Raw genomic sequence first — 26,732 nt, forward strand, 5'->3', positions numbered from 1 at the left:
TGCCTAGGGCTGTTCTTCCCCAGGTGCAGCACTTTGCATTCCCCTTTGTCAAATGTCATGAAGTTCCAGTTTACCCATTTCTCAAATCTGTTGAGGTCCCTCTGAATGGCAACATATCCTTCTGGTGTGTCAGCCGCTCCTCCCAGTTTTGTGTTGTCTGCAGACTTGGTAAGGGTAAACTCTGTTTCATCATCCAGGTCAGTAATGAAGATGTGAAACAGTTTTGGACCCACTGTCGACCCTGTGGCACTAGTGATGGGCCTCCAGCTGGATTTTTTGCACAACCATTTGATCCTAAGCAGCTCAGCCAGTTTTCAGTCTAACTCACCGAACACTTATCTAGTCTGTACTTTGTGAGGACATTATGGGAGACAGTGCCAAAACCCTTACTAAATTTGAGATAAACAACAAGAAGTACTCTCCCCTCACCCACCAAGCCAGTCATCTCATGGTACAGGCTATCAGACTGGTCAGGCATGATTTCCCCTTCATAAATCTATGCAGCACGAAGTCCAGCTGGAGGCCAGTCACCAGTGGAGTACCCCAGGCGTCACAGCTGAATAAAATACTGTTTAACTTCTTCATTACATACCAGGATGATGGGACTGAGTGTTCCCTCAGCAAGTTGTCAGAGGATTCAAAACTCAGGGGAGTAGTTGAGACATCAGATGGGTGTGCTGCCATTCAGAAAGACCTCAACAGGGTGGAGAAATGGACAAACAGGAACCTCATGAAGTTCAGCAAAGTGAAATCTACCTGGGGAAGAATAATCCCCTGCTCCATCATGCTCCCAGGAATTGAGGTGAAGCTGACCAGCCTGTAGTTTCCTTGATGCTCCTACTAGCCCTCTTTGAAGACAGGAGTGACATTTGCTTTTTCTAGTCCTCAGGAACATTCCCCCATCACCACAACCTTTCAAAAATAATCAAGAATAGGCTCACAGTGACACCCTCTACCTCCCTCAGCACTTTTGGGTGCATCCCATCAGGTCTATGGACTTGTTTATCTCCAGTTTATTTAAAATTCCCTAACTTGATACTCCTTCACCAGGGAAAATCTTCCTTGCTCCAGAATTTCCCGTAAGTCTCAGGGGCATGGGATTGTTGAAGGCCAGTCTTACTAGTAAAGACCAAGGCAATGAAGGTGTCAACTATTTCAGCCTTTCCATGTCATCTATCACCAGGTCCCTACACCATTCAGCAGTGGGTCCACGTTTTCCCTAGTCTTCCTTTTGCTGTGGGTAGACCTGTGGAAGCCTGGTTTTGTTGCCCTTCACATCCCTCCCAGGTGAGTTTTGGCTTTCCTAACCCTGCATGATCAGGGTTATTCTATATTCATCTGTCCCAGCTTCTATCTCTGTTAAGCTTTCTTTTTATGTTTAATTTTTTTCAGAAGCTACTTGTTTGCACATGCAGACCCCTGCTACCTCTGCTTGATTTCCTTCTCTTGGGGATAAACCGTTCTTGAGTTTGGAGGAGGTGATCCTCTGACTTCACCCAAATGTCCTGGCCCTCTCTCCTCTCCAAGGCCATATGCCATGGGTTTCCTCTAAGCAGGTCTCTGAACACCCTAAAGTCTGCTCTCCTGATGCCCAGGGCTGTGATCCTGCTTTCTGCCTTGTTCCCTCTTTTCAGGATCTTGAACTCTGCCTTCTCATGGCAAATACCACCACCCTGACATTCAAATCTCCAGCCAGTCCTTCCATGTTTGTAAGTGTGAGGTCCTGCAGCCAACCTCTCATTGTTAGCTCTTTGATCACATCCATTAGGAATTTTCCAGTAGTGCACTCCCCAAACCTGGATTGCTTGTGCTCTGCTGCTCCTCCAGCAGATACTCGGGTGGTTAAATTCCCCTCTGAAGACCGGTCTGCAAACGTGAGGCTTCTTCCCATTGTTTGCAGAAGACTTCATCTTCTACTTCTTCCTGATTAGGGGCTCTGTCACAGACACCCACCACAGTGTTGTTGGTCAGCCCTCTAGTCGTGACCCACATGCTCTCCACCTGTCTGTCTTGTCTTTCCAGAGGCAGAGCTCCATGTGTCCCCACTGCCCTCTGACTGAAAGGGTGACTCACCGCCTTGCTGTCCCAGCCTGCCCTTCCTGATGAGCCTATACCCACTCATGACAGCTCTCTAATCCCATCAGCTGTCCCACCACATCTCTCTGATCCCAGTGAGACTGCATACAGGCCTCTCATTCCTCCTGTTTTCTCCCTGTCCAGTGTGCAATAGCATATGTACAGGCACTGTGGAGAGGCACCCAGCCATGCTGGTTTTCCAGAGAAGATGTGAGAGCTTCCCCCATCATGCTGCCCTGTAGGTACTCACCCGTTTACATGCATATGCTCGAGGTGGGCACCTCTGAGCCCTGTCTGGTTGATGAGATCCCTCCTGCTCCTCCTGCACATTTTGTTTACCAGTAAGTAGAAGTTGCATTTTTAAACGATTAATTTTTCATTCATTATGCAATATCTGATCAAATAGGAAAATCAGACAGGAAAACCTTTTCAGATTTGTTCTGCTCATAACATTTTCTTCCTTCCAGGTTGATCAGGGCTGCTCCTGAGAACATATTCTGTCCCCTTCAAGTTCAGATAACCTAACAGTCCTTCACTAATTAAATAATACATAGTACTAAAGGTGGTGAATCTCAGAAAAACACAGGAGAAAGTATTATTCAAATAAGAACAGCAGACACTTTTATTTGACAACCTTTTCAGTAACCTTTTGGAGGAAACCATTTCTCAGACTGTATAGACAGAAACATACATGCAATGTCTGAAGATAAAAATGTCTTCAACTTTATGAAGAATGATTCTTCTTGTGAAAAAAAACAGGCATTAGAGTATGCAACAGGCTTAAGAAGATTGGATGTTCAACAGAAATACTAAAAGAAATGGTGTAAGGTTTGAGCAATGAAAGGCAGTACAGGCTGGGAAGTTGGGTTGCAGTCCTGATTCTCAGATTGCTGAGTGTCCCTTCTCCCTCTGTAAAATGGCAAGAGTTTTCTACCAGTGTTAATCAGAAATTAGGAATCACAATATTCACATGGGGTAGGCAATTATTATCTTTCCTTGTTTTGCAGACATGCAAAAATGTAGTGTGAAGGTCAAGAGACCTGCTCAAAGTTACACAAAACCAAACACTGTGCTTCTGGCCAGTGCACCTACCTTTAACCACGACACGTTCTTTCTCATTATTCCTCTGCTTCACGGAGGGGTGGCGTTTGAACTAGATAGTGTTTGGATGGCACACTGATCATCTGTGACACTGCTTGCAGATTAATGCATGCCAAGTGGATAGTTACACAAAAAAGCTGCTACAGAATAAACTAGGGTATTTTCTTTTACCTATGGTAAACATGATTTACCCCCTTGAGTGAAAAAAGGGCACGCTACATTTCAGTCAGTGTGAGGAGGGAGTGTGCAGTGAATAATCCCTTTTGTAAATTCACAACCCGTTTTGTCCCACGGTAATTTATGAACGCAATCAATTCTCAAGTATTAATATTTTTTTGTAAAATTGAACACAGGAATTTGTTTAAAAGTGTATGAATGTAAGCAAACACAGATTTGAGATATTTGCCAATCTAGAGTGCATTATACATTTCTATTTATTTTTTATTTACTAATAAAGTTATCTAATTTGAATTAAATGCTAATTGTGATGGAGGGAAAAATGCTTTGAGACCGCTAGAGATCTTACTGTCTCTTCCAAAGCAATTTAGGGGAAACTGAATTCTTCATGCCTGAATATATATTAATATTCTTCAGTTGAACCTAGCTTCATTTGAAACTTTTCTTACTATTTCTGAAAGAGCAAGATGTCTTGTTTATGCTGGAAGATAAGTGTGTTTACCTGCAGACAGGATAGAAATGCTGTTTACCAGCAAAAAATCCCTGTGGATCTTACCACGGCCACTAATGTGAGAAATACTGCCATGTATGCAGAAGCACAGCGTTACATTGCAGACCTCTCTTCTCAGAGGGGACGGTGGGTCTTGTGGGGAAGGAGTACAGTTGTTTATCGTCTTCAGTTTTACATTTCACTAGGTGTAAATGCCCTGGGTGCCCCAGGGAGACCTGTCCAGTTATGCTGCCAGGCCATCTCCCTTGGAGCCGAGGACAATTCCAGCCAGCTTTGACACAGCTGTAAGATAAGAGTCCAGCAATGTGAAGGGTGGTGGCTGGTCAGAGGGGAAATTCTGTGCTTGCTGTGGAAAAGGCAGTTGTTGGTATCCCAGCTCCGTATCCATTTCAGGAGAGGGCAGAGGGCTGGCTGGCAAGCACAAATACAGGTGGTGAGCCACTGCATTGCGCACTGCTGCCAGTTGGGTACAGGCAGGAACTGGAAGTACTGGCCAGGGAGTGGTGGGATGGGGAAACATGACTGAAACTCCTCCAAAACTAGGCTACTACTTAGGTCGCCACTTGTAAGAGCATCTTGTCAAGCAGCTTGTTTGTAGCTTGACATTTACAGCTGAAGCAATTCCTTTAAAGTAATCGAGGGAAGGATTTGGTACTCAACTCAAAACCTTTTGGGCTTAGAATCACATTGTTTCCCTGTTCCCAAAACATGTGCATTTTGCCTCATTTTTATTCCAAATATCTTAATGGGCACCCAAGCTCCACATTTGGCTACTAAGAACAAACATCTTTAAGCAGCTGCATCTTCATTGTAGTTGAGGGTGAACAGGTTTAGAAGGAAACCGAAGTGCCTAAATTCCACTCAAGTCCAGATCTGCGACAGCCTCTGCATGTTCATCACCTCACAGAGGAGGAGCTGAGCCTCTTAGGCTTGTTCTTCTGCAGGTACAGGGTGCCCTAGTGTTGGCAGGACTGATCTAGTCCAGGGACTTCTTGTCTCAGTGTGGTGGAAACCCAGAAACAGCCACCTTTCTGGGAAAGCTCACACCTGCCAGGTTGGACTGCATGAGGTACAGGTATGCCCGGCAGTCATCTTAAAACGGTGTTGGGATATCTGTGAAAACTTAAGTCAGTGATTCTCTTAAGTAGGGAAGTCTAGGTTCATTTTCTTCCTCCACCTACTCAAGCTTACAACTTCTGCTACCTGTGAGACCTGTGTCATATCTCTCCTGTATATAAAAGTGAAAGAGAGAGACTGAGGCTCATCCATTGTCTGGTGGGGACAGCAGTCCCTGGAAAAGAGGAGCCAGCGGTTCAGTCCCAGCATGCAGCATTACTTAACCTCCGGGATTAATGCCCAGGAGTTAGATCACCCTCCCAGGAAATACGTCTCCTCATGCAGGTGGGGCAGTGGGGACTGGGGCTCCCCTGTGCAGGGTGAGTGTTGATCAGCAGGTGCCAAGACATGGTCCCTAATACCTTAGGATAAAGAGATATTGGCATCTAGCCTCAGGTATCAGCCCTTGTCTTTAGAGAGGAAAATAGATGTTGTTTAAAATATGAAATGTGCTCAAAAATGCCTGCCTGGCTTGCGTTGTGAACATGCGAGAGGCATTATTTATTTTCTTTTTCATAAAATGACTGTGTATATGAAATATCATGCACTTGGAAGTAACGATTTTGAGAACTGCATTTGTAAACAGAGGGAATGGTTTAGGTTATTTGACTTGCTTCTGTGCTTTAAGTTATAAGAAAGTAGGGATGTTAACTTTATTTAATGAACTCAAGTAAGAGACCAATATGTAATATGCAGAGATTACCTGAAAGTGTCATCTTCAGATTTAAGCTCCCTGTATACACATAATAAACCTGCTAGTCAGTGAAACCTGAGAGGTTTTTTCTAACTTTATTCTTCATAACACAAGTATTGTGTGCTTAGTTTGAGTCCATTTTGAATTTCAGGTTAAGCTGCTTTCATATGGCTCTGTTCAGTACAGAAATAAGATTGAGTGCTGATGAAGATCTCTGACCATTGACTGCAGTGGCTGACTTAGGTTTTATTAACAGATTACACAGAGAGGAGGAGGGCTGGGCTCAAAATTAAATGCTGTTTAAACATACTGGTTTACCTATACCCAAAATGAGTGCAACTGCATAGGAAGGAGGTTGGGCTAAATATGGCCCAGCGTTAAGTGGTCCATGATCTGAAAGTTGCCTTTTATTAGCAGCGCAGCTTAGCTGCACACCTAGAGCCAAGCACCCTGTGCAGACTAGGTGCAGGCTCTGTCCAAACACAGGCTGTCTGGGCTGCAATGGCTCTGTGCTTATTCACAAGTCTGTAAGCTATACTGCAAAGAGCCAGCCCCATGAAGCTATTGTCAGAAAGCTAGAGAAGCAGTATCAGCATTGCACTATCCAGAAGCCAATTTGTCATTACCATCGATAGACATTGATGATGATTTCTTTATTAGTAGGAAGGGGTGGGGTGCTTGTTTTTATTTGCAATACTTCGTTGTTGTAGTAGTCTTGGTGGATCTTTAATCTGTCATACAAACTTACATGTTACTAAGCTTCTGCTAATAATAGCACTTCATTGGTATTTTTTCTATTAAGCGTGCCCTGATCATTCTTATCCTTCCCATTCTGAGCGTGTTTTGGAGAAACCCAATGTTTTGACTGTGAGGGCGGAAACAGGAGGGAGTTAATTCTGGATTTGAACAAGAATTGGCAAGTAAAATTAGAGATTAATTTCCTTTATCCAGGTTGCTGACCATATGAATCAGCTTGTGGAAGTGGCTTGTGCAGCCTGTCTTGCCTCATTAGCATGGGTGACTTTGTGCTTTCTGTAGATGAAGGCAGGGGGCAGGGAGAGGAGAGAAGCCTTGTGCAAAGCCAGGAGTCGTGTATCTGTGAGGGTCTTGGACAAAGACAAATGGGTTCCTCCTGTCCCCTTATTAAATGGGGACAGGACTCCTGCTATAACCCTGATAATGTTACTGTTTATCTTACCGCATTGGGCCTCCTTGCCACTTTCCTGGGTTGTTCTCCTCCAAAACCAGCTCTGGATTGGTGCTGTCCTTTCAAATTTTTCCACACCAGCTCATTCACTGACACTTGGCCACACCACATAAAAAGAAAAAAGTCTCTTTCCCTCTGTCCTTCTCTTCTTTACTTGCTTTGTCTGTGCCCTTGCCATAACTTCAAGCCACCCTGCAAACTTTCTACTAACAGATTGAAGGGGAGTGGTCACTGATTCACAAAGTTGTGTTTTGAAAAGCAGTATTTAAAATTAATGGTAACTGTTAATTAAAATTTAGCTGCAGTGGGGTTTTTCCTTACTATGATCAGTTATTCTGATTTGTGTCTGGCTCAGTGTTCGAAAGGACTTCCCTTGAACCTGATTGTATTTCAGCTACAAAGTTTACCTCTTAGTCTCTGCAGGAAGCTCTGAGCATCTCATATTCTAATTTCTTTTTTCTTTTTTCCCCTCCAACTAATTTAGTAATCTTAGAGATGCTTGGTACAAGTATATGTGTTTCAGGGATACGTAGCTCACAGGAAAATGTAGTGTCTGTTATAGTAAGGTTTTGCCTGTCAGGATTGATGGCTCCACATACAAAATATTCCCAGATCTTAATCCAGAGGAAAGACAAGCTTGCTGCTATTTTGTGGGTTTTTAAGAACTCTGAGGACAGAAAGAACTATGAAAGTTCAAAGCACAGTTGTTTCATTCTTCCTCTTCCATAATGGAATTGTGTTTGAGCCACAAGGTATCTCTGACAGAATTACCTCTGCTAAACTTGCAGTTTTCACAAGGAATACATATGTCAACTCTGGGTTGTGAGGAATGTAGCAGTGGTGATTTTCCCTGAATAAATTAAATAAGCAAAAAATAAATGACTCCACTGGGAGGCGAGAGGTTAGTGGTGCCTATCTCTGGAAGTAGCTGTTTTAAGCACAAAAGATAAATCAAAAGGTTTGTCTCCACTGCACAGAAGCTGAAGCACCTCATCAGCAGATATTTCCTGTCACTTGTGGCCAGCCTGGATAGTTTCTCCATTGGGAGCTCCCGCAGGGATTTGTTTAGCTGGCTGACATTACACTACACAGCTGCTATGATAGGAGAAAGTTGGGAGCATATTTACATGTCAGCTCAGGTAACATACTAGTGGAGGAGGCTGGCTGTTCTGAATTACGCTTTGCAAACAGTCTTCTGGCACAAAAAAGTTAAGGATAATCCCTCCTCTTGGCAGACTTAAGAAAACTTGTACATACATGTGTAAGTATAGTTTTACATGTTTTTACAGCTAAAGTGAGGTAGTAATAGCTCCAGGCTTCACTGGCTTGCTGAATCATAGAAATGTTTAAGTTGAAAAAGACCTTTAAGATCATCAAATCCAGCCTAACACTCCCAATTCCACCACTAAACCATGTCCCCAAGTGCCACTTCTACATGTCTTTTAAATACCTCCAGGAATGGTGACTCAACTACTTCCCTGGGCAGCCTGTTCCAATGCTTGACAACACTTTGGTGAAGAAATTTTTCCTAATACCCAATCTAAACCTGCCCTGGGGCAACTTGAGGCCTTTTTCTCTTGTCCTGTTGCTTCTTACTTGGGAGAAGAGACCAACACCCATCTGTCTGCATCCTCCTTTCAAGTAGCTGTAAAGAGTGAGAAGGTCTCCCCTCAGCCTCCTCTGCTCCAGATCAAACACCCCCAGTTCCCTCAGCCGCTCCTCATATAACTTGTGTTCTGGATCCTTCACCAGCTTTGTTGTCCTTCTCTGGAGACACTCAGCACCTCAATGTCCCTCTTGAAGTGAGGTGCCCCAAACTGAATACAGTATTTGAGGTGCAGCCTCACCAGTGCCGAGTACAGGGGGACAATGACTTCCCTATTCCTGCTGGCCACACAGTCTCTAATACAAGCCAGGATGCTGATGGCCACCTTGGCACACTGCTGGCTCATGTTTAGCCAGCTGTCAACCAGCATCCCCAGGTCCTTTCCCACCAGGCAGCTTTCTAGCCACTCTTCCCCAGGCCTGTAGAGTTCATGGGGGTGCTGTGACCCATGTGCAGGACCCAGCACTGCTGCTTGTTGCACCTCATGCAGTCGGCCTCAGCCCATCAATCCAGCCTGCCCAGATCCCTCTGCAGAGCCTCCCTGCCCTCTGGCAGATCAACACTTCCATCCAAAAGTGATGAAGATAGCAGTAGTCATGCAAACTTTTCCTCGTATTTCAGCTGCCTCATATTTCAATTCTGCGCCATGTGCCACAGTTGTGGATCTCTGCTGAAGAAATCCTTCTGTTTCCAATTATGTGAAAAACTTGATGTTTTTAGCAAATGAGGTTTAGGCTGAAACTATATATAACCTTTTCCAAGACTCATACATACCTACAATCCAAGTAAGAGGATCTTTGTTTTGTAGCCCTCCAGTATTCAAGCTACCTTCATCTAAATACCTAAATTAAGAAACTGATCTCCTGAGCTCCCTGATCAATGTAGAATCAGAAACTGAATCGGAAAATGAACCTTATGTTAGAAGACCCTTTATCTGTCTGCTTTCTACAGACAGGTCCTAGGTAAACAGGTAAGGTCTTGACATTTTATGATTATAATACAATCCTCACATAAGAAGCAATGTACAGTAAAATAAAGTGTCTAGTGCTCTCAGTTCATGCTGAACTTTGGCACTGCCAAACATGTCTAGTACCAAAGGACTGGGATGTAAGCAAAGTCACAGTATACTCCAAGCATATATTTCAAACTCCTGTCATTTCATCATTAGGCACCTTTGCTGCTTCTCATGGGTAAGTTTCTGTAAGTACTGCAGAACCCCTGCCTGGCTTGATCAAAAAACACAAATGCTCTGTCCTTCTAAATAATTGTTTTTCATAAGTTTCATCAGCAAAAAATATTTCAACCCGTTCTTGTCTTAAGCAATTACATTTTTATCATCTTTGAATACCCGTGTGTTTGCAGAGCACTCATATTAGCTATTTAGAATAATAGTGCTGAGAGGGTCCCCAGGGCCCTGAAACCTGCAGCAGTCAAGTGCAACCCACAGTAAAAAGCAGAGCACTGTAGGCTCCCAGGTGATTCATTCAGTTGCTGCTAAGAAGCATCTTAGAGGACTATTTCAGGAAGCATGTTTTAGGACAGAAGACATGTTAGCTAGATGTTGAGAACCAAACCACACATTACTGATACTTACAATGTCGTTATTTGGCAGCCCAGAAAAGCATAATAAAACAGAATATTTCTTTCCTTCACTATTATTTGTCCTACATTTCCTGTTGGCCTTATTTTATTATAATTGTTAGTAAAAATTAAGATCCTGCACTAAAGCATTTAGAAAACACAGCACTGCAGGCCTGTAAATCTTTGTAAATCAGCCTGGAATTTCATTCTTTCCAATACATCATTATCTCTTCTCATGGCAAGTTGCTCTAATTGCAAGCTATCTAGATGAGATCCCACCCATGCATAGTAAAACCACCACAAAGCATAACTGGATGAGTCTTAACCGTTCTTGGCAGTAGTCAATCTCTCCTACCCCAGTGGCTTGTGGAGGTATTAAAGGAAAGGAGAGATTCAGTGTGTTTAAAAGAAGGTATTGGCTACTTATTTTTACAGTGAGGAGGAATCCTTTTGTGGATGGGGAGGAGAAGGGAATCTCCAGCAATAAAAATGTCAAAACAAATCCATGAACCCCTTAATGACTCAGAAATGCCCTTTGTTTCAGCAGCTTCACTGAGTTGTCTGCCAGTAGCCAAACACCACACTAACAGTTACATTCCTTTTTCCCTTGTATTTAAACTAATTTTTAAATCTGTCTTCCGTTTCTGCCTAGCTGAAGGGAAACAGAGGCAATATGCCTACTCTTCTAAATTGGGCTCATGGCCATTTTTTTACTACCTTTCAAATGTTTTAATACAAATGGAGAGCAAAGCACTCTGCATAATTCTTGGCAAGAGTGCAACACTTGACTCTCTTTAGAAAACCATGAGTAGCCATCGCTGCACTTGGGACACTTGGATCAAGGAGTTTGATAAGGACTTTTTGCATGGGAAGATCTGGATCCAGAGTTAGTGATTGATGTGCGTGCTGCCTGTTGTTGGTGTATGTTCAGACATTTTCCAAAATAATCGGGCTCAGCAGATTGTGGGGTGGACTGTTAGGAACATAGCTATAAAAGACAAGGTTTTTTAAAAAATGTTTATTACTTTTTCAGGTTTCTTGTTTTCCTGTTCCCGCTGTGAAAAAAATCAACATAACATGGAGATGTTCAGATCTTTAAAGTGTTATAAAATGGGCATGGAAAAGTCACTGGCAACAAGAGGAAGCCAAAGGCGGCACCTCACTTTGTGTAAACCTAGTATCATAAAACATGAAAATCCTTTCAGAGTGTGTGGCTTTCAGGTGTGTCACATACATAAGAGTGGTAGCAGCTAAATATGCCAGATTGTCAGGTGATTTTCCTTAAGAAATATAGCAGCACTATCTATTCAACAATTTCTGTTAATTTCCCATGAAAACTTCCTAGTTAAACATTTCTTATAAAAAGTAAAACTTGATTCATCCCTTCATTCATCTCACCTTTACTACCTACTAACCCAGTTACTCAGGCAAGCGTATAGGAAGATTTGATGTCTTTTTTTTTTTTTTTTTTTTTTTTTTTTTGAGTTGGAAAACTTCCATGGCAATGTAACAGCCATTTACACCTTTCAAAATTATCACTATCCATTCTTGTTCTTAGATGGTGGAAGTTACCGCCAGCATTGACTGCAAGCACACTGTCCCTTGTGGAGCTTATAGTAACATTTACTAGCCAATACTGTTGTATTCACAATGGGATATGTGTCTCAATGAGAAGGGGAAGAGGAGAGAGGAAGCAGCTAACAGTATTGTACATACCTAGGTCTTCTTTTTGTTGTCAGAACTTTCTGTGTAATTTTTTTTCCCCTAGGTCTTTTTTTTTTTCCTTCTTCTTCTGTATGGGACTTTTTTTTCCTGATACATTCTTTCTTCTTTTGCCTCATCTCACTTGGAGAGAGCCCCTTTCAAGTGAGTCCCACTGTGCATATGCTGTTCCTTCAGGGTGTTACCTGAAATTTCTCTGAATAGTTCTGCCCATCCTTCTCAGAAGTCTTTAATTCCATGAAAAATCCTTCAGTAGCAGTTCCTACAGCTGAATTAACAGTTTCTGAGACTGAAAGGCAATCCTTTTCTGGAATCTCCTTGGGTTGGTCCTAGATCCCAGGCAGACTGTTTGAAATGGAATAAAATCAAGGCCACACACCTTTCAGTCTGTCCTTTTCCCTCCTGGCCTGGTGGAACCAAGGCATCATCCACTAGTTCAGGATTGCAGGCTGAATCCAGAAGGCTGAACTTTCCTCTGAAGTATAGGTCTCATTTTAGTGGCTTTAGTTTGAAATACAGGTGGTTTAAGTGTCTTTGCACTGAAATACCTCCTGAAATAGACGGCTAAATTCAGATTACATACCGTAGGAAGTCATGAGATACTGCTGCGCTCTCGAATCTTCTCTGCATTGGGGAACACCAGTGCAGTCACATACCACTGAAAACTGTCTTCTAAATACAAAATTCTCCAGAGCTGCACCAATGAGTTTACAATCTTTGGTTACTTTAGCATTGTAGTATAACTTTATCCCTACTTCTGTTGAGCCTGGTATTCTGTGTATCCCATATTTTTCATTTTCACCTTTTTCAGTTCCAGGTGTTCCTTTTAAGATCAAAGCATTTAATTTTTATTTATAAGTCTGCAGTTCTGCAGTAGCACTTGTAAGTTGCCATTCACTGTGATGCTGAAATTCCCATTAGGCTGATAGTCATCCCCTGTTTTACTATTAGTACTGCTTTCTGTTATTACACACTAGCTACGCTCCTGAATTCTTCCCGTCCTAGAGCAGAAGCGATAAATATCTAGGGACTTTTGGTTTGTTTGTTTTAAAGAATGAAATATTAGATAACAGAATTAAAGAAACAAATTATATTAGAAAAAAAGGACCACGTCAAATTGAAAGAGTTCAAGTATCCTTTTGCATCTCTAAAAACACCAACATGCCCTCTCTCACAGATGTACAAGTCCTTCATGGCTCTGTTCTTTTATTTGCTTTCACCAATACAAAAATAATTTTACTCAGTCCAGTGAAAACAAAGACCTGGTTGTCAGCAGTTTGCAGCAATACAGACAGAATAGCCTGATCCCCCAGCTTTGTTTTTGTCATTGGAAATTATTACACTGCAAGATAGGCTAACTTTTCTTGGAACTGCTTGTTTTTCTGTTATTTCAAATGGGAATTAAAATTGTGTTCCATGCGTTACCATTACTTACATTATTCCTCTGAATTTTAACAGCCTTGAGTCAGCCTATGAAATTTCCCATCCCCCCAAATCCACACTTATGGTCTGCCAGTCCACAAATCAACTTTCCAGTAAATGTTTAATCAGTTTATGGCAGAAGAGTCTTTTTGTGTAGGTTTCCAAAAAAGTTAGATTTAACGAAAGCAGTCAGACAGTCTGTGCATGTGTGTCCATCTAACCATTTGGCTAGCTGGTATTTGCAACAGGATGTTTAAATACCTGTTGACCAGCATCCCCCCCTCTCCAGAAGTGTCGTGAAAATAGGCAGTTGTGTAGATGTCCCAATGCAGCAGGCTTGCCTACTGGCAGAAAAAAAATCTACAAGCCTTAGCAGACACACAAGGATCCACTTGGGAATGAGAGAGCAGAAATACCCAGACTGCAAGAAACTCTTCAGTCAGCTTGCATGGTACAAGACCCTGAAGAATTTGACAGCAAAACACAGATCTGCGCTTTGCTGTTTCTGCAGCCTGTGGATTGCACAGTAGCCGGGGACATTGCAAGAGATGTTTGGGAGGAAAGTCTCATCTTTTCACATTCTTTGCAGGGTCACTAGTTGATATTTAGTGAGTTGATGTCATTAATGTTGATGTTTAAATAAGTCAGATGGAAGAGGCTCTAGAGGCACCTGTTTTGCTGTATCAGCTGTGAAGACAGCTAGCTCAGGTGCAGGCCTGTGTTGCAAACACCTGTATGTACATGCGATCCAATGCATCCCACTTCCATGGTCTGTCTGTAGAGGGGCAGGAATAGGACCTTTTTGGAGGGAGGCTTTCATCCGTCACTGTACCCCACTCAGACCTACTGATGTCAGTGGGAGCCCTAGGTTTGTCCCTTGCCACCACTGGGGGACAAGGCCTGCTCAAAGTCACAGCACTGGAAGCAGATCCGGGAGTGGCTGGCATGACTGCTGGCACGCTCCAGAGGGCTGTTAGTGGCCATGCAACTCAGCCGGTGCTGTGGCAGGGGGAAACGTCTTTGGTAGAGAGAAGCACCTGCCCACCCCTACCAGGACTGTCAACCTCCTTGTGTGGACCTCTGCTGATTTCTTGAACGCTAAGATGTAAGCTATTTATTTTTGTAAGAAGACTTACTGTGCGCTAACAGGTAAGCTTCAGAAGCATGTATTTCAGTAATTAGCCCAGCTTGTTGCTGAATCAGATGTATCCATCAAGTGGTTCAAAAAAGACTGTACTACTAACTGTGGCTTGGTCAAGAGCGTGCACTGCCATCCTTGCTGCTATTGCAGTGTGAATGGGCTGGGGTGGGCTGTGGCTGCGTTTTAAGCTCTTCTCCTCTCCATGTTTGCAGGATTTCACACTCCCACCTCTAGGGATGCCAAGGAGAGCAGCATGGAGAAGGAGCACTCCTCCTGGCCTCAGTAAGCACAAGATGGCCATCCCAGGTGGCACACACTGGCGGGTCAAGGCTAACCCTTTTGGTGTGGTGGCTGCCTCCTTAGTGAGCCAACTGTCTGGCCAGCAGAAGATAAGCGAGCCACCTCTCAGCCAGTTCAGAGGGGTGTATTTACCTCCTGCACCGCACCCTTTAAACAAGACGTTAGTCAAAGGTGGCAAGTGGAAGGATGTGGACAGCACCCAGGAAAAGCGCAGGTCCTTCCTGCATGACTTCTGCAAGAAATACAACAGCAGAAAGAAGTTGCAATCCCACCTTGTGCACCTGGTGTCAAGAATTTATGTTGAAGACAGACACAAGGTCCTGTACTGTGAAGTGCCAAAAGCAGGTTGCTCCAATTGGAAAAGGGTCCTTATGGTGCTCAATGGACTTGCTGCTTCAGCACACAACATTTCCCATGATGATGTGCACTATGGAAAGCATCTAAGGAAACTGGACAGTTACGATCTAAAAGAGATATACACACGCTTGAACACATACACCAAGACTATATTTGTACGTGATCCTATGGAAAGACTGGTGTCTGCCTTCAGGGATAAGTTTGAACATCCAAACAGCTATTATCACCCAGTATTTGGAAAGGCAATAATTAAGAAGTATAGACATAATGCAAATGAAGAGGCATTGAAAACAGGATCAGGAGTCAAGTTCAAGGAGTTTATCCAGTATCTATTAGATTCCCATCGCCCAGTAGGAATGGATATTCATTGGGAGCAAGTCAGTAAGCTCTGCTATCCCTGCCTCATCAACTATGATTTTATAGGAAAGTTTGAAACCCTGGAAGAAGATGCCAACTACTTTTTGCGGCTGGTAGGTGCTCCAGACAAGCTGAAGTTTCCTAAATTCAAAGACAGACACTCCTCTGATGAGAGAACAAGTGCAGAAGTAGTGAGGCAATACCTAAAGGAATTGTCTGAGGAGGAGAGACAGCTGACCTACGATTTCTATTACTTAGATTACTTAATGTTCAATTATACATCACCAGTCGTATAGCAGAGAATAGCTTCAGGCTTCTATTAGATATTAATCATTTTGGGATTCAAAACAACTACTTTGATATTAGCCCTGAAAGGAAACAAAGTTACTGCTAAGTGGAGTTGTCTTGACTTAGTGGGGATTTTATAAGCTTGAGTGATATCACTTGACATTAAATTATAGGAAAATGCACAAAAAAAAGACCTGTAAACAGCATAAATTGCACTAAAATGCCTGAAAAAGCTGCTTTTACCATTATGGGTTATACTGTGGAAGTGGTAGCGCAGCCAGCTGTTGCATTAGCTTACCTAATGTTCTTTTAATGGTTTAAGAAAAAAGCATTCAGAGTAGCATGATTCTTTTCTGGTGTGTCTGCTTTAGAAATTGGTTTTGAACTATTTTTGAATGTATTTTTTACTTTCTGTCACTTATTAATAAAGAAGCATCGGCTAATTTTCTAAAATGTTTGCAGTGTTCTCAGTTGCAAGGCTTGGTTATTTGATTACCATTAGACTGTAGCTGGTTTTAGACGTGATTGGTTTTTATTGAAGGATGATCTTAAACATGAATGCATAAAACTACAAATAACATAGCAGGTAAACTGTTGAGCAGAATAAATTTGGGTAGCCTGTGATCTGAAGTCCCAATCCACCGCCCCATTTTGATTGATGCACTAGAGTCAACAAACAACCCTCCTTTCAGAGAACTGCCACATACATTAAAAGGAGCATTTTAATTTACACTGGAGTCAACCACAAGATGCATGCTGTGGTCCCAAAATTCAAGATAGTCTTGATCTTTGGTGATAGGGCAAAGCCTTAGGGTGGTAGCAGTGGGACATTTTCAGGTCTGTACTAAGAAGCAACACCATTGCAACCGCTCTTGTTCTGCCAGTGTCTGATCATCAGCCCAGCTCCCAGCAGTTTGTTATACAGGTGTGTTTGTTATACATTGCCTCCCAAACCCATGGACTGGTTTTGTCCCCAGAGCTTCCTGAAGTCACCTGTGTTTTGCTGTCCTTCCTGCCTTGTTAGAAGCCACCAAACCCCAGGGGTGGGGTGAATGTGCAGTGTTATGTGGTGGGATGAGTACTGATGATTTGTCCTAGAGGTAGTTGTCCCACAGTCCTGGTTATAAAAGGAAAAGGTACCTTCTATCCTCCTCTTCCTTCTCCTCCCTCAAATCTTGTCTGACTAATCCACGCGGTCATTCCTGCAACCTGCAGTTGCACGTGGTATTGTAGGATAGGTGGCCAGGATGTCCGAGGAGCAGGAGGAGAAATTTCTGCAAAATGGATTGGGAGAAATCCCAATGCCCTTCCAAGATAAAGATGACGGCTGTTCTTTGCTTCCCCAAGTGGGCTGGGGCATCTAGCTCCAGTGTCTTGATATAGCAAGTTGCAGAATAAAGAAACAGCCTGGTGGGAAACTGATGCAAGTAAAATGTGCTTTTCCTCTGTTCCCAACCACTGCTCACGGCTAGTGCTATTGCTGTCCTTTCCCTCATCTCGGACAAAGGTACAGCTTCAGTCCTTCTACAGAAGTAATTGTGGGTCCCTGCTGGAAGGAGAGACCACTTCCTATGTGCCCTTGCTGCTTGTTTCTCCCTGAGTTTTCTCCTCAGAAGAGGAAAAAAGATGCCCCCATGGTGCCAGTGTGTAACTGAGCAGACTCTGCACATCTCTCCTCATGGCAGAATGAGTCGCTCCCAGGCAGAAAGGTAAAAGCACACTGAGCAGCCCAAGTGGGAGGGGGTGCTGTATGTGACTAGCAGTACCTGTAGCTGAAGCCAGCGTGTTCCCTGGGGCTGTCAAGCAAAGAGGAGGAGAAGGAAAGACCCCACAAGCCATCATCACCATGAGGTGTGGAGGGGTGCAGGGATGCCTTGGATAGATAAATGCACACACCGTTAACCTGTGTGAGCTGTTGCTGTGCCTAGACGGACCCATAGATGTTAACACCAGAAGCGTTTGGGGCAGGATATCCAACCACTGAACTGCCCCGATGCATGTCTTTCCTCCCATGAAAAATGTGTCCCTAAATCTGCCCTTTAGACTCAAGATGGTGTCTGACTCACACCTTCCCTGGCAGAAATTCCTCCTGATTTCCCTGTGGGATCCATCCCAGAGTAGAGAGCACTGGAGCTGCACTGCTCTTCCCGGGGCACCATGGGGAGGGCAGAGAGGTAGTTCCTTGCAGCCACCGTCATGCTGGACACCAGCACGCTACTGCTCCAGTGTTGTGCACCATGCTAGGTAACGGCTGTTACCCAGTTCCTATGTGTCTCTACCCATCATTTTTTTTTGTTAATTTGGCCATGCATTTTCATGACTGTTGCTCACAAGTGGGATTATGCATTAGGACATTAAAGAGCAGATCCTGCCAGAGTTTTGATTCTGTGTCGTCAAACCTCCTAACTCGTGAAAACTGCCTTAGATTTCACTTGGATTTGATGTTGGTGTAAAAAGCATCTTTTCCATGGGTGCAGTGGAGCTGTCTAGATCCTCTGCTCTTGTAAGTATTGATTCCCACCTCAAATCCTGAATGAGTCTCTCTTGCCTTGTAGGGAGGCCACTGAAGATGTTGAATAAAAAATAAATGGATGGTAACCTTTGGATGTCTATATACTTGCTTATTCTTGTCTGTTGTGGATATGTACTAATTATTATATGTCAATTGTTAATTGACAGAAATGAAAAAGGCTCATGTACCAGTATTTTCTAAAAAACATATGAGGAAAAAAAGGTTAACATGCTAATAAAGAATGGAGGCCAGTTTATATATGTTTTGTATGAATTCTTTAATTCAGGGAAATAAACAGTAGTAAATGACAAAGTCTCTGAAAAACTTAAGTTTCACCTTGAGCTTGCTTTAGTGACAAACTTTCAGCCTATCTGATCAGGAAACAACAGAGATTCAGGGGCTGTGGGGTTGTAATTGTATTGAAAAAGCTGTACAGGCTCATAAGATTTAATCTACTAATGGGTCTTAGATAAAGCTATTTTTTGAGTCAAGGGGTGTGTGTGAGAGATGTTATTACAAATGTTGGCTTCTGCAAATGAGAGAGAAAATGACATTGATTTGCATGCATCCATGGACATAGACATCAGGTCCCTGGATTGTCATCTTGAAAAACTGGTATGGTTTGCATTTGTGATTTAAAAGGGGAGGACCCTACTTAAGGCCTTTAAAGCATGTATGTGCACAGAAGTGTAATTGTTTTAGCCGCACTGTTGTTCTATGGCTCTAGTGAAAGTAATTTAACTTCTTTGTATGCTCAACCTCAAATTTCATAGCCCCTAACTGCACTTAAAAATTCATTTTTTGAAAATCTAACCCAGACTTTTGTAAAGAAGAGCCTCTCCACAGTCATCTTCAGTGACTTAAGGGATTCAGATGATCTCAGTAGCAGAATCTAGATTGTATTTTGCCTCATTAACCACATTTTGAAAATCACCAGCCTGCTTTGCCAGGAATTAAGTTACATGATTTAAAATTAACATAAGAGTTTAGCATAATTGAAGTGGGACTGTGATATCTGACTTATGGGATTATAAGAGATAAAGGCATAATTTGCAGCATAAAAGATAACCTCTATTTTTAAAAGTAAATTTTGAAAGGTCAAAGTGTGAGTTTGGTCTGTAACTTGGCTTATATTTTGTTAGACTGGTAGGCGAAAACAAAAACTGAAGGTCATCCACTGTAAACTAGTATAAAATCCCACCTCCACAACTGTGCACAGATGTTTGTTTGTTTGTTTTACTCAGAAAATTGTATTGAACATATGCAGAAGAGGAATGAAGATACACTCCGCAACATTCAGTGTAATTAGAATTATACCAGAGATCAGCTGTGGCATGCAGAGCCTCTTGTAAGGGGCTTCATTACAGTAAATGTGTTTTAGTTATGTATGTTTCTTCATTTTAAGATCTCTGAGTACTTCTCTAATGCAGGTCGGTTGTCAGGGCAAGTCAAATGTGCTGTAAAGGCATTCCAACGAGGCCATGGGAGGGCTGGAGCGGGAGGAGGGTGCTCCCTTGGCTCGTTTGTCCCTTCCAAACACCAGGCAGTCATGTTTCCCTCCTGAAACAAAACCTTGATTTTTGGACACTAACGTTCCATACTTCCCTTTCCTCTAAAATGAATCTGTATTAAATTATACTTTTTTATTTAATAGTAAAGTTAAAAGAAATTAAATGCAAATAAATTAAAATTAAAAGTAAATTAAACTTCATAAGTGTGCATTCTCAAATTCTGACATATTTGCAATGTCAGGCAGCTTTGTTTTTCCAGGTAGGATTGGCTTGCAAAACTCAGACATCAGTTATTCCCGTCCCATCTAAATCTGCTGGTAAACTGTTGCTTGCTGGAAGTCAGAGGTGTGCAGCCACAGTGCAGTCAAACACGGCACATCCTCCTGAAATGTCCTCTGGTGTAACTCCCCCAAAAGGCCAAATTTATTGGAGCTGCTCCTGCCTCGGGCTGTTCTATCTTGGTGATGTGTCATTGGAGATCACCACTTTAATTTTAAACGTAGTTTAAATTTAAATGGAAATTACAGTATAACACTTTGCAGAAGTCTGAGAGGAAAATATTTTACTAGAGCTTTGTATTGTATATGTAGGTTATATGTAAAAGTCTTTGTTGTGTGTGCCTTCAGGCTAACAATACATCAGGTGAGTCTTTTTAACTGTAATGTTCATGCCAGTTTATTAGCTGTATAACCTGCTGTGATGCTTTCAAAACTAAATTACTTTGGCCTTGGAACCTAATGTCCAAAATCAGACTATAAATGATAACACTTTATAAAAAATATAGATGTGCCTGTCCTATATCAACTAATTCACCTACAGTTCAGAGGTCAGGGCAAGAACACAAAGTATGGGGTGTGTAACTGACTCGGCAAAAGGAATCTGTCCATAACCCCAGATACCTGGGATGGATTTGCTTTCTGAAATGTGTGTATGTGGGTGGGTGGAGGAAACCAGTCATATTATTTAGTTTAATGAGATTGTTTTAGATTAAATTTGGTGTTCATAAAAATAGCTGTTTTGGGGGAGAACTGATGAGTTCTTGGTGCTGTAGCTAATTGCGGTGAGTCCTACAGGTTTCTAGTTTGTTAGATGTAGCTCTGCTTGTGGCTGGCGTAACAGACTTGGACTTCGGAGACCTGGATCTTCTTCCAAGTTCTGTAACTTCATGGACATGTTGAACAAACATGAACTGCTCTCTGTCTCAGTTTCCCCACTAGTAAAATGGTCCTGTACTTTGAAGGCAATTGTACCATTTTCCTCAGATCATTTAACTATGTGGATAAATAGCTGTGGTTAGAAATTAGATATTAGTATGGAATTAAACTCATAAGATGGCCATGGCCTTTCTTTATGTTTTATCTCCAGTGGGTTGGAGGAAGCCGGGGACTTCCCAGCTTTGTTCCAGCCAAGAAGAGCATCATTCAGCTCTGTTCTGGGCAGTTGGCAGCCTTAAGAATGCAAGCTCTGTTTCAAAACACTGTCCATCTGTCAAGCCTGCCCAGGCACTGCCTCAGCATAAAACCAGTGCCAGTTGTCTGAGCAGGGAAAAGTGCCCCTCCGGTTCCTTTTGTACAGGGAAGAGCAGACAGAGACAGGGTGAGAATCTTGCTGTCTCACTTTATTCTGAACCCAAATAAAGAGAAGCTATTTTATTTTGGTGCAGTAGCTCTAAATAAAGTGATGCTCAACTAGAGAGTTCTGCAGAAACGGTAGTTCTCATCCATGTGTGCAAACTCTTGCCTTCTCCCAGCCACCAGGACTGCATCACCCAGTACCCAGGGCCATGTCCCCCTAGTCCTTCCTGAGGTCCTGCCAACTCTTGTGACAGTCCACAGTTTACCTGGCTGCTACAGACTCTCAGGATTTACCTGCTACTAACATAGCCTCTTTTTCTCTGGCTCTGTGGAGGCTACTAACAACGTGGAGACTGTATTGATACAAAACTATGTTGCTTTCTTCTATTTGTCTTCAGAAAGTGATGTGATTAAGAACCCTGAGAGAGGAGAAAAAATCCTTACGAAAGGAAAGGGAAAAAGGCCACCACCCTAACTTTTTTTTTTTTTAGTATATGTAATTGTTGCTTCCATTCTTCTGTCTTCTTGCATACATTTCCCACCCTCTTAACTATGTCAGCACAAGTGGGTGAGACCAATCGCTGGTTCGATCTCAGCTGTCAAGCATAAGCCAGCTCCAGTCCAACACATCTATGTTATCACGGCACTGAGGCTGCACTAATAAGCCTGCCTCAGAGTATGGTACTGTCAGCCACCATCTGTGCACACGTATCTGTCTTGTCCTCATCATGTAGAAATTCCTCCTCTCTCAAGAGTTTTTTTCTCAAATTCCTTCCAGAAACTGCAGTTTCCACAGAACTTCCCAATACTGCTCATTTCCCAAGACCTGCAAATTTAAAGTATCCCATATAACTTGCATTCAAGAAACAGCATTCTGAGACAAAAGGTGTAGGAGCAGAGCAGGTTTATCTGGGTATTTCAGCACACAGAGATGTAAATCAACACTCAGTGGATTGTAAATATATGTTAGGAGGATATTAAATGTTAAAGGTTTAATTTTTCCAAACTAGTTACTTGGGTGTAAAAACTGGATGTAGGCAGACTAGCACCTGCCTATTGAATTAGCTCATTCTTGATAAAAGCAGGCACATACAGAGACAGGTTTTTACGTTTTAGGAATGATAATGAGTTTACAGTTCATCTGAGCAACAATGTGTGTTCACAGAGCTAAGTTCAACTACAATAGCAGCTCCCTCCCTACAAACTTGCACAAATGCATGTATGAATGCATGCATATGTTTTATAAATGCACATGCACACACAATATATATGTATGTGAGTCTCATATTCAGCCAGATGTTTCTCAACAATGGTAGTGGGAGCTAATTAGCTTAAGTCCTGCATTTGACTTTAAAGATGTTAAATGTGTGTTAAGATATATACTTTCTAAAGAAACAGAGTTCCCATTGCTTGGTACACACAGACAGAATTTAGATTAAATCCATTTTCATCTCTGGCTATAGCAGAGAATGAGTATGGTAGTATTGTATATGCAAAGGTATCATATGCTGTATAGGCGTGTAAACATTTTATTAGCATGTTGAGAGCCATGATGTTATTCCAAATGAACCTAAGCTGCTTTCAGGGACTGCAAGTTTACCTCTTGCACAGGTTTTCTTTTGGCTTCTTTAGCTTGTGTGGGACAGGCTGCTGCCAGGTCTGTGGGTCTGCAGTTCGGGCAGCTGCAGCTGCTTCTGATGATGAACAAGCTACAGGTTTTGGGGGGAGGTTCCCTGGTGGGAAACTTTGTGGGCAAGGGTTTGCAGCATCTTTCTGCTTTGAAGGAAGTTATGGTGTTACCATCTATAATGCACTCCAAGCTATAGACACCAGCTGTCACCTTTGCTGTGACTTCCGCTATTCCCTTAAAAAGAAAAAAAAAAAGAGAAGGAAAAAAAAAAAAAAAAGGAAAAAACCCAAAAAAGTGCACAAAACAGAAAAAGGACAGCGGAAAAAAACTCTAATGAGAAGGGGAAATGTTAATTGTGGCTGGAGGTGACAGTGCACAATAAGAAATTGCTGCTTTGCTATTGTATCTCTGATGAAAGTACCCTAAGACTGCAGCACAGCAAAAGCTCAGCTCCAAGGGAGGATGATGTTTCTCAAAATCCTTGTGATCCCTGCAGGTCCTGCTGAATAGCAGGGAAAACACAAACACAGAACTGAAGTCAGATGAAATTGTTCTGTGTCTCAGCCATGCTGCCAACAAATTCCCCTCTCCCATTTCTCCCTGAATCTTTTCAGCTGTCTCCAGCCGAGTGGCTGCAGTGGGTCCAGGAAGCTGTGCTGCCTCTGCGCACAGAAACTCCCCTAATGGAAGTGCTGTTACCAGGCAGAATCTGGCTCACAAATTATTTTCTGCCTTGCTTTGTTTAAAAGTGATGCTGAGACTGAAATTTCCAGCTTAAGCTGATACACATTAGGCTACTCAATCTGCAGGCTGGCAGCTGGAGATAGGCAAAACTTTTCAGGTGGGCTGAGCGACTGCTGCTGCCGCCACACGTCAACAGGAGCTGCAAGGGCACCTCTGAAAAGCAGGTTGGCCCTAAGGGAGACTCCTCACTGCGGCTGAAGAACCTGATTCTTAGGAAATGGTGCCTAATGGCTTTTCAGTATAAAAATATATCCCTAACCATACTGCAACTGGAAGCAGCAGAAACTACCTTGCCAAACCCATACCTTTCTGAGCAAGCCATGGAGAAGGAAAGGGGGTATTTAGGGACATTTCAAGAGATACTCGTTAGCATTTTCAGTTTTGCTTTCCACCGCCTACCCCTCCTGCAAGCACCAAGGCATTTCCTTAATATATTGCAATTTACCAAAATAAAACAAGCTCTCCCACTGACATCTTTACAGCTGAAATCTGCTCTCTGTGCTGTTTTAGTTGCAGAATCAGGCACAGGCTGAATGAGAGAAGCTGGGAACTCGTTATGTAAAATCTACAGCAAGTGAGCTTTTCTAGTGCCATTATGCCCTGACCCCTTATTTTGGCGCAGTAACAAAACCACTGAGACTGGAGAGATACAGGGTTTCCCAGGCTCTTTTTTTTTTTTTTTCTTTTTCTTTTTGGCCTCATCACAAAACCCAAGTGAATCAATGGTGTGCCCAATCTTCTGAAATGGTCTAGGACTTTCAGTATATTCTACACACAAAGAAATGATGGGGAAAGATGTGTATTTTGTTTATTCATTGTTTAATCAGGACAGATTCCTGTCTAAAAATTCCTTGCTCTGGATCATGATAGAAATCTCTGACACATTTTTCTAACTGTTTGATATCTGGGCTATACTATGATCCCTATTGCTTTACATTAACTTTGTTTTCTATATGTAGCTTCAATTCTCCATTTTTCCAATAAATTACACTTGCCTGTAACTCAGGTGACCATTTTCTGTCCAAGACTCAAACTTTGTTCTACTTCAACATCCTCACTTGAGTAAAAAATAAGAGTATAAATAAGTAAATAAATAAAATTAAAATAAGGTAAAATAAAGAAAGGGAAGGGAAGGGAAGGGAAGGGAAGGGAAGGGAAGGGAAGGGAAGGGAAGGGAAGGGAAGGGAAGGGAAGGGAAGGGAAGGGAAGGGAAGGGAAGGGAAGGGAAGGGAAGGGAAGGGAAAAAAGAAAAGAGAAAAGAAAAGAGAAAAGAAAAGAAAAAAGAAAAGAAAAGAAAAGAAAAGAAAAGAAAAGAAAAGAAAAGAAAAGAGAAAAGAAAAGAAAAGAAAAGAAAAGAAAAGAAAAGAAAAAAGAAAAGAGAAAAGAGAAGAAAAAAGAAAAAAGAAAAAAGAAAAGAAAAGAAAAGAAAAGAAAAGAGAAAAGAAAAGAAAAGAAAAAAGAAAAGAGAAAAGAGAAGAAAAAAGAAAAAAGAAAAAAGAAAAAAGAAAAGAAAAGAAAAGGAGAAAAGAGAAAAGAGAAAAAAGAAAAGAAAAGAAAAAAGAAAAGAAAAGAAAAGAAAAGAAAAGAAAAGAAAAGGAAAAGAAAAGAAAAGAAAAGAAAAGAAAAGAAAAGAAAAGAAAAGAAAAGAAAAGAAAAGAAAAGAAAAGAAAAGAAAAGAAAAAAGAAAAGAAAAAAGAAAAAAGAAAAGAAAAGAGCTTTCTTGGCTACAGGCTACCAGGACTTCATATGCATTTTATACCTTTTCATCATTTTGGAAACTTGGAAATATCTGCAATTTCTTAGGTACACTGTCAGCTTTTTGAGGCAATGCAGTTGGGGTCGGGGTGACCTTTAGGGATTAATTACAAGTTTCTGACATTGGACATAAAAAAATTGCATTGTGAAACTGCATGGTAGTGCCCTTCTGTGCTTTTCGTACCAAGTAGGTTCAGTTCAGAAGTCAAAAATCATTTTTTAAGAGCCCATTCTGCAAATTCCACCCTGCAACCCTGAGGACCAGGCTGAGACCAAGCTGGGTGGTTTCCTGCCCCCTCTCGCACCCCAAGGACTGGCCACGCCACAGCGGGAGCCTCGCTGATAACGGTGCCGCTGAGGCGTGTAGCTGAAAAGAATCCCTTTCACTGGCGTGTTGGTTCTGCCGCGCTGCTGGTAAGAAAAATGTGCTCGTGTCAGTCAAGTATACAGGGTGAAACTGAAAATCAGATGAGGATTGTAGATGTTTGGCTTATACAAAAAAGGACATGTGAAACCATAAACCTCTCAGAAGTTTCCCTTTCTCTGCATGCATTCTTACAAAGGTAGATCTATTTTTAACAGGGATCAGATTTTTTGGCTTGTATCCTTGACGAGGCATGATTAGCCATGTCTGCCTCCATTTTAAAAACTAATTTAATACAATACCTGTTTTCAAAAAAGTAGTTCTCTCCACAAAACTCACAAAATCCAGTGTGGACAGCAACTTATAGCAGGGCTACCTACAGTCTATCTGAAGTGTGGATGCAGGAGAAGATAAGACTGATGAGTCTAAAGAGGTAAGACATGGAGAATCATAAAAAATTAGTTCATAGAATCATTTAGGTTGAGAAAGACCTTTAAGATCATAAAATGCAACCATTAACCTAGCCAAGTCCACCACTAAACCATGTCCCCAAGTGCCATATCCGCACATCTTGTTAAATACCTCCAAAGACAGTGACTCAACCACTTCCCTGGGCAGCCTGCTCCAGTGCTTCACAAGCCTCTCAGTGAAGACATTTTTCCTAATATCCAATCTAAACCTCACCTGGTGCAACGTGAGGCCATTTGCTCTTGTCCTGTCACTTCTTACTTGGAAGCAGTCTGACACCCACCTGGCTACACCCTCCTTTCAGGTAGCTGTAGAAAGCAATAAGGTCTCCCCCAGGCCTCCTCTTCTCCAGATCAAATAACCCCAATTCCCTCAGCTGCTTCTTATAAGACTTGTGCTCCAGACCTTCAACCAGCTTCATCGTTCTCTGGACACATTCCAGCACCTCAATGTTTTTCTTGTAGTGAGAGGCCCAAAACTGAACACAATATTTGAGGTGCAGCCTCACCAGTGCCAAG

The 26,732-nt window shown here is 42.2% G+C and overlaps 1 protein-coding gene across 2 annotated transcripts in view; it reads left to right on the forward strand.

Annotated features, from left to right (window-relative positions):
• The window catches only part of CHST9 (carbohydrate sulfotransferase 9), a 96,712-nt gene extending 78,311 nt beyond the window's left edge, over positions 1 to 18,401 (forward strand). For both annotated transcript variants that reach the window (XM_005243271.3, XM_027795192.2), the window contains exon 5: positions 14,567 to 18,401. In XM_005243271.3, coding sequence (XP_005243328.2) covers positions 14,567 to 15,664 — 1,098 coding nt within the window. In that variant the 3' untranslated portion in view covers positions 15,665 to 18,401. The remainder of the gene's footprint in view (positions 1 to 14,566) is intronic.
• The last annotated feature ends 8,331 nt before the right edge of the window (positions 18,402 to 26,732 follow it).

Source organism: Falco peregrinus, chromosome 3 (assembly GCF_023634155.1).
Source record: "Falco peregrinus isolate bFalPer1 chromosome 3, bFalPer1.pri, whole genome shotgun sequence".
Classification (NCBI taxonomy): Eukaryota; Metazoa; Chordata; class Aves; order Falconiformes; family Falconidae; genus Falco; species Falco peregrinus.